The sequence below is a fragment of the Zootermopsis nevadensis genome, unplaced genomic scaffold (genome assembly GCF_977971745.1).
Source record: "Zootermopsis nevadensis isolate Lab colony 2312 unplaced genomic scaffold, Znev_1.0 Znev_ptg000008l, whole genome shotgun sequence".
Taxonomy (NCBI): domain Eukaryota; kingdom Metazoa; phylum Arthropoda; class Insecta; order Blattodea; family Termopsidae; genus Zootermopsis; species Zootermopsis nevadensis.
Window position 1 is genome coordinate 143,243 of NW_028259140.1, and position 8,456 is coordinate 151,698.

General features: G+C 41.0%; 2 protein-coding genes across 3 annotated transcripts; one reads left to right on the forward strand and one right to left on the reverse strand.

The window, feature by feature from the left end:
• Nucleotides 1-10: 10 nt before the first annotated feature.
• Nucleotides 11-2,531, reverse strand: LOC110839719 (uncharacterized). Its single transcript, XM_022084172.1, has 3 exons — nt 2,375-2,531; nt 696-1,178; nt 11-439 (listed from the first exon to the last, which is right to left on the reverse strand). Exons 1-3 carry the CDS (start codon nt 2,400-2,402, stop codon nt 366-368), a joined length of 585 nt encoding a protein of 194 aa, XP_021939864.1. The 5' UTR covers nt 2,403-2,531; the 3' UTR covers nt 11-365.
• Nucleotides 2,532-3,569: 1,038 nt separating this feature from the next.
• Srp54 (splicing regulatory protein 54) lies at nt 3,570-7,975 on the forward strand. Of its 2 annotated transcripts, none has more exons than XM_022083716.2 (2): nt 3,570-3,722; nt 5,294-7,975. In XM_022083716.2, the coding sequence occupies exon 2, from the start codon at nt 5,341-5,343 to the stop codon at nt 7,393-7,395; it is 2,055 nt and encodes a 684-aa protein (XP_021939408.2). In that variant the 5' UTR covers nt 3,570-3,722; nt 5,294-5,340; the 3' UTR covers nt 7,396-7,975. The 2 variants fall into 2 exon arrangements, with proteins under 2 accessions (XP_021939408.2, XP_087200882.1); XM_087344756.1 differs by having other exon boundaries at nt 3,709-3,814.
• The last annotated feature ends 481 nt before the right edge of the window (nt 7,976-8,456 follow it).

Genomic DNA, 8,456 nt, shown 5'->3' on the forward strand with positions numbered 1-8,456 from the left:
AAAACTGTCAGCCAAAGGTTTGGAACTTTATTGCACATAAATCTATTTTGATTTTGTATGTTAAAATAGTACAACAGGGCTGTACAAAATTATTTGAGAAAAGCATACGCCACAGACAGCACTTGAAGCACTGGGATCGTGGGTCCGAATCCCATTCGGATGTTTGCGTTTTCTGTGTCCTGTTCCATCCTAGGAATCCTACCGCTTCTTTGAATTAGGGCCTAGGATGCGTATATACAAGAGGACGAAGGGAGAGAAATGAAGGCGCTCGACAGAACAGAGGCATTTTGCTCTCTCTTCACAAGCCTTGCAGCTCTGAACGTAATAAAACAATCCAGGGCTCGCAGGAACTCGCAGCTCCTCCCTCACTGGGAAGAGCCAGTCGTCGTCTGGGGTGCTGTAGTGCTCAAGCACGATCCGTAGTGCTTCAGAGCGACATCTGAAAGAAGAAGCAAATCATTCGTGGGAAAAACGTCGTCTGCCTTTTCTAATTCGTCTTCGTTTGTAGCAGAAGGTGCAGGGACGAGAGAGGACCAGTACATGTGACGTCACAGTGCAAAGAGAAATTGAAAAGACTCCCTTATACATCGGAATGACTGTATCAAGATTCGAACGGAGATCATCCGGAAAGTATGTTTGAATCAGAAGTACAAGTTCGGAGGAGAAGGGAAGACTTGTTTGCGAGGGCGTGTTACCTGTTCCACAGAAAATGGCGCACTTCAATTTTCCGGGGTTGGTGTACGTGAGTGCGTCTGAACCGCACACCGGGTTGAACTCCGGCGTTGAGGGGCAGTCGCAGTTTGCCGCTGTCGTGGTCGTTGAAGGCGTAGTAAGCGGCGCTTCGCTCCCACCAGGTCTTGGTCTTGGCGAAGTTGCTCCATCGAATATATAAATGTCATCGGGGTCATCTGCGGCGGGGGGCAAGAACAGGTCCGGTCTGCTGTTCACGCCGCCTCCGAGTTGCCGCCGCCTGCCAAGGGAGTTCCGCGGAATCCCGCCGGTAGGCGCTCGGGGTCGAAAGTTGTTTGCGTTCACATTACGTTCTCGTTCTTTTGGGTAAAAGAAATCCGGACCCCAGGAAAAGTTTTCTTTGAATCCCAAGGCAGGTGGGCGAGAGTTGTCCTGTGCTCCTGCGTGACCATAAGCAGATGTTTGGAGCAGCTTTGTTGCTATGATTGCTGAAACACAGAGCAAATTAGGGCTAAAGAGTCGCTGCATGTCCTGAAAGAACGACACTTCATATATTCGTTGTTAAAACCAACTCCGACGCCCTCGTCTTTAAACTCGTACACCCTAGAATTAGATGCTGCCTCGCGATGTCTGGAGATGTGGAAATGCGTGGGGCGACCAGTGACCGTGTGTTGTGTTACGTCTGCCGGATCCTGGGAATAACCAGCCTTTGGCTAGTGGGATTTTTCTAGCGTCACAAGGACGTTAAACACGCTCCAAGCGACACCTTGAAGATGGCGTAGGAGGAGGGCAGGTGGAGGCATAGATAACTCCATCCATTAATCGGGCCAACAGGTGAAAGTGAGTGGTCAGCTTCGCGTTCCGACCGTTTTACCTTCGGGTACATTAGGGCCCCGCAGCCGGTCTGGAGAGACCCCGGGATCGCCACCCAGCACAACGCGAGCTATTCGTGCCAAGGTTCATTTCGCGGCCCCACACGACGTAGACGAGGAAGAAAGTTGGTCAGGATCAGTCGAGGAAAGTTTCCGTCGCTGATTCGTGAAGATGTTCAATAGGAAAATAAAATTCGGTGAGGAGCAGTGGGTAATAATTGCAAAATGTGAGAAGATAAGTTTCTTTGTTGTTTGCAACAGAACTTACTTATGCGTAGGCTCATAATGAAAACTCTTTTCTTACGACTGACGTGGTCTAGAGGGCACTGAAACAATCTCATTATCCAGAACCGTAATTAGCGATGTCCCAGCTCTCATTAAAGAGACTCACACACCCGCCGCACAAAGAAACTAAAATACTAAAAATTGTCTTGACAATCTGCAGTCTTTATGACTATTTTGTGGGGTGCAGCGCCGCGTAGTCTTCTGGAAATTAACCGACGTTTCAGAGGTACTTGCTGCCTCAAATGATAAAGCATTTGTCACACACAAAAGCCGCAAATTAACACGGCGAAGACCATTATTTTCTGTTTGCAAGTGTCCAGCGTTGTTAACACAAGAATATGAGGTTAAAACGCAGTAGCGAGGTCATAATTCATCTGCGTGTTTAATTTCCACTGAAAATTTCTAAGCGAATTGCGTTTTGGTTTGTATCGGCCCAGTAGGACGTGCGAAATGCAAGTGCTCCAGTAACCAATGTATTTTCACTGTAGTGAGCTTGTGGTTTGTTCACGAGAAATATTTGCGCTTACCTGTCCAGGTAATGACAGCCCAGCACATCGCGACGAGAGACGTTCGCTGCTTCACTGCTCATGGGCTTGTGGCGTCCTGACACAAGCAGGTGAAGGCTTCCTGGACCTGACTGGCGACATTCCAGTTCCGTAATTAGTCATTCTGCGTTGCAAATGATCGTGAACGCCGCAGGGACTACACGTATTTCAGTGTGTAGATCGGTCAGAACCGGGCAGACCACCTCGTGCAGAATTTACCAGAAATCTTGTCCCGTGACATGATTGTGAGTGGGGGGAGATCTTCTGCTAAGAGAAACCACACACAAAAAAAACCCTTCACCAGAGCTCAAACCCAATACAACTTTTTCGCGAACGTGACCTTTGTTCTTGAAATCTCAAGCTTGAAGTAAACAGTTTTCGCCGTATCCTCGTTGTATCGCCATTTCTTTGTACGACCGGAGAAAACGTTCACAGAGACTGGATACCGGGCTAAGCATGCTGTTCCGGTCTGGGCCTGACTATTTTCCGAGCTACGTAAGCCGTTCTCATCAGGTCTCGAACCTAGGACCATTGTGGAAGAAGAAAATAATAGTTATTTTATGAAAGATTGCGCTACAGCACACACGCAAATATGATGAACCATATTTCATAGATTTATTTAAATAATTTTGTAATTGTGTCTGAGTTTCATGCAGTTGAAATAGCAGATCAGACCCATTTTTATTTGGACTCAAAATGATCCGAAGAGCACGTGGGCATCCTCTTGTGGGACATACGAAAAAGCAGAGGACCAAGTATTGAACCTTGAGGAACTCACTCCATGTTTTATGATCCCCCAATTTGAGTACGTGCTTTTGTGTGAATGTGGTGGTTTTATTTTTGTGTGTTGCCTTCTGTCATGAAGGTAAGATCTGAACCACTGACCAGCTATAGTTTGAAGTCCATAAAAATGTGGTTCTGGCGGCAATAATTAATCTTTCTAAAGAAATGTCACAAGATATTCCAGTAACATACATTTTTATTATTAATCACCAGGGATAATTGTAATCTCAGATTATCAATTTAATTTCGTGAAAGCAAATTGTGTTTATGTTGGTTATTCTGTAACTGAACTATATCAACATTGCAACCAACCAACATTTGCTAAATTTCTCTAAAGTATGTATTTAGTGTAATTATTACAAATAGAGGCAGTCTTATTGTTCATATTTATATTCATAATATTCTGATTCTTTTATTTTCTACCGTGTTTGAAACTTGTTTTGTGGTACTACTTTTCCAGAATTTAGCGTTTTACATGTAATCATGCAAGTAGTACTGTTTACAGCACTGGAAGAGGAATGTAGTTGAATGAAGTTCATGTTATAATGTAGGTATAAGTGATTAATTATATTTACTTATAACCGTTATTGTCTGTTGATACTGCCAATGTTTGGGGAGATTAATGTTAGAAAAGTGTAGGCAAGTATTCAAATGATATTAATACATTTAATCGTGAACATGCACTGGCGGCGTTATTCAGAATAAATCGTGCCGGTGGAATAACGGCGTAATGCTGCTTACTGATTTTTTTGATAACGATGCTTTCTCGATTGGTTTTGTCTTGGTAGCGTCTGATCTTACCTGGTTTGTTTATTCATGTGTGTTAAGTGTTATGAAGCTAATGCAAGTGATTTTTTAAGCTGTGCTAAATTGGTGTCCACATTAGAGTGCATGTATATGGCCCCCTCACCCATCCACAGACATTATTACAAGTCTCAAACGTTTACTGTTCCCAACGCTTGTTATTGTTTTTTTCGTAGCTTGTTTTGCAGTTGCTGAGGTTTTATAATGTTAGCTGAGATTTGTTAGTATGATTATGGGTGATGAATACTGACGAATGTGATACATTTTATGTTACTGCCCATGCGTTCACCAGGCTGGACTTGGTAATACCAGAAACTTCAAAATAGCCAATCTTTGATAAGGATTCAAATTGCATACGACTCAGATGTGATTTGCATTCCTTACCATTAGCAAACCTGCACGATATCCCATCCTTATATGATGCCATGTAGCATCAGTAGTTGGTATCTGTTCCTTAGGACAGGATGTGCAGGTTGTTTTCAGTATTTATGTAAGTATTTTTGTAATTTGTGATGAAACACTGAAATTGTACTAAAATGTGCAAACTATTTGAAGAGTTGGAATTTTAATTTTGATGAACAACTTTATATTCTTGTAATTTAGTAAACCTCAGTTGTTAATTATTTTTTGGTAACACAAACTAAATGGTTTAGAAATGTAGCACTTTGTAAATCATGTCACATTAAACGAACTTCATACCACTAAAATACAGAATAAACACTGGAGCAAGAATTTAGAATTGTGGTTATGTGGGTCAATAATCTGCTGCCAGAATTTTGGGAGAACAGTTGTGATAATAATGTTTGATTGGGTAGTAGATCACCTCCAAGGGGTATTATGCAACTTCGCAAGAGAGGTGACATAAATAGAACCATTTAAATTATGAAAGTAACACCAGGAATTTGAGATATATTCCAACATTATCAGAACATGAATGCTTTTTACTGACATAACATCTGTTTCATCAGCATCTGTCAGGATTCTAAAGATACTTCAAAATGTTTAAGTTGTTCTTGAAATAAATTAAAGGAAATAACACTCACGATGTTACTTTTGTAATAGAAGAACCTTAAGTTATATATATTATATTGTTCTATAGCATGACTTCGTTACAGAGGTGCATGAAAATTGGTCACTCAGTTTAAAAGTTAGGGCAACCTACACAGGTGGAAATGATTATCTTGTAAAGTGTGTTAAGTAAGTTACAAAGGTGAGTCCAAATTGGGGATAGTTTTAAATTGCTTTAGACAACATAATATTGTTATTCTTAAGTATGAAAGTACTATATATATGTCTTCTCCAATTTTATTTCAGATATACCAGTCATCTCGCTCTTTTAAACATTACTTAAACTTGCCATCATGACTGGAAGTAGCAAAGTTGTGCAGATTACTAATATTGCACCTCAAGCCACACGGGATCAAATGCAAACATTATTTGGTTACCTTGGCAAGATAGAAGATATAAGACTATACCCAACTATACGTGATGTGGCAGTACCTGTTCAATCACGGATATGTTATGTAAAATTTCATGATGCCGTGTGTGTAGGAGTTGCACAGCACATGACAAACACTGTGTTCATAGATCGAGCCCTTATTGTTGTCCCATTCCAATGTGGTGAAATTCCTGATGAACAGAGAGCTTTGGAATTAACCAATCAGGGAACAATGGTACCTGGTCTGTTTCCAGTAGAACCTAAACTTCCCCCACATGTGATTAATCATTTAGAAGGTCTCCCTCCAAATCAGGTTGTCACAACTCATGATCCCCGACTAGCATCCAATGGATTACCTGTATATCCACGTCTTCCAGCAACTTTGGATGGTAGGCGGATAGAAGAGATACGTAGGACTCTCCTTGTGGCTGGGATTGAAAATTCACTTTCAACACAGCAACTGATTGATTTCTTTTCGACTGCTGGGGAAGTTAAATATGTTAGATTTTGTACTAGGGAAGGTGATGTAGATCGTTATGCTTTAGTGGAATTTTCAGACCAAAACAGCATAATTTCTGCACTGCAAATGAATGGGAAAGAATTCAATGGTAAGAACATTAAAGTTTATCACTCAACACAAGCAATAGTTAAACCCCAGGCAAAAAGCAATGAAGCTGCTCAGAGAGAAATAGAGGAGGCCATGTCTAGGGTTAAAGAAGCCCAAAATCTTATATCTGCTGCCATAGATCCTGTAATTGGGCTTCTTGCTAAAGAGAAAAAGAGGAGTCGTAGTGGTTCTCGTTCTCGACGCTCTCGATCACCTTCACGAGGTAGACGAAGGTCTCATTCCCATAGTCGGCGGACACGGTCAAGATCAAGGAGGCGCTCCCGAAACCGGGGGCGTTCTCGTTCCAGATCAAGGAGATCACGGTCCAGGTCTAAACACTCGCGTACCCGATCTCGAGATCGGAAGGGAAGGTCCCGAAGCTCAGGCCGCCGTCGTCGAAGTCACTCAAGGTCTCGGTCTCATAGCAGAAGACGTTCAAGATCTAAATCAAGTAGATCACACTCCAAATCAAAGTCTAGCTCAAAGAGTCATGATAAATCAAAGGATAAAAAGGATGATAGAAAGGAAAAGAAGGATGAGAAGAAGGAAAGAAAAGATGAGAAGAAAGAAGAAAAGAAAGAAGATAAAGAAGAGAAGGACTCCAAGAAAGAGAATGCTAAAAAAGATAGTGACCCAGAGGGGAAGTCAAATGAAACCAATCATGAAAATGAATCTGCTGAAGACACCACAACTCAGATTTCTGAAGGTAAGAAGGAGAGTGAGTCAGATAAGGATAAAGAAAAAGATACAGAAAAATCTAAAGAAAAAAGCAAGGATAAGAGTAGAGACAAAAGTTCTCGTGAGAAATCCAAGTCTGTGAGAGGCTCTTCAAGATCTCCTTCTAAATCTCGACATCGTTCACCCACGCGTCGAAAGAGTAGATCCCCACCAACAAAGAAGAGTAGATCACCTTCTCGTAGGAAGAGCCCTCATTCTAGGCGCAAAAGTCATTCTCCATCCAGACATAGAAGTAGTTCTCATTCCAGAAGAAGGAGTAAATCCCAGTCTCGTTCTGGTCACAGCAAACATTCTCCATCTAGAAAACGTTCTAGAAGTCGATCAAAAAGCAGACGTGATGGTGACAGGAAGAGAGACAAAGAAAAGAGTCATGAGTCAGACAAGAAAGATAGGGATAGTGAAAAAGAGAGAAAGAAGCGGGACAAGAAGGATACACTGGAGAGAGAAGGTGAGAAACCGGCAGTCACTAAAGTTCCCCGAAATTACGATGAAGAAGAAGAGGGATTTGATACTGCTGATAATGATAAAGATGGCAGTGAACAGAGCGAAGGAGATAGAAGTATTGGAGAGGACAGGAATGCCAGCGATGATCAGGCTAATACTGAAGACATGGATATTTCAACTTCACCTTGATTTCATTATCACAGAAAATTGGTTAAAGTAATTATTTTGATTATACAGTATGTTGTGCTAAACATTCCTAGATGGCTAGAATTGTGTTTATGTTTCATTATGGGATTTTGTAACTACTACTTTTTTCCTAAAGTCACATACAGAAATTTTTATTGTGATTATATATTATCATGTATGCATTGTGAATTTAGAATTGAGAAGTAGCTTGTAATGTCATCTGTCAATTTTTGTGTCTTAAAACACAACAAGAAATTTGATTCCAGGTTAGTTATTCCTGTATGTCCCAATTATCAGTGTTAATGTAAAATATTGTGACATTGTAATGGAATAAATATAATTACAAAAGCTGTTTAAGTGAGTTTAGTAAAAGAATATGAGAGCTGCTCGGTAAGTTATCATCTCCAATATGAATGTATGGTACGTCAAGTGTGAAACTGTTGTGAGGTTTCACAGCTTCACTTTGTTTAATGCATTGATGCAAAGTTGTGTTTCATGTGTATGTTAAGGTAATAATGATTGTCTGACAGTTATGAGTAATAAATCTGTATGACATCCCAGGAGATAGTCATCTCTGAAATGACGTTTGTTTTTAGTACAATGAATTTGTCTCTAATTTGCAATTGTGAGCATCTCATAACCCTGGTGGGTTGTCCTGCCTGTAGACATTGGCACATGTAAGCAGGAAGTTAAGTGGAATTGTCATGGTTAACATGTATTCATTGCCCTGATGGAGGCAGCAAGGACCTCTGAAACATCGGTAAACATCTACCAGACTACATGGCGCAACAACCCAGAAGATGGCAATCTTCAGACTGACCACCGTGAAAACCTCGAATCCTACATGTAAAAGATGTTTCATACAGAATTTCTAGGTATGTTTATGATCTGACTACATGGATAGAACCCTTCTTGTGAAGCTGTTGGTCACTCAGCTTGTCTTGAAACTCCAGACTTTCATGGCACTAAAAGATTCATTGCCATATTTCCAAGAATCTGAATCGTATAACTCTAGTCCAAATCCTCACCCTGACTCTGTGGTAATAATTTGATATTTTTCAATC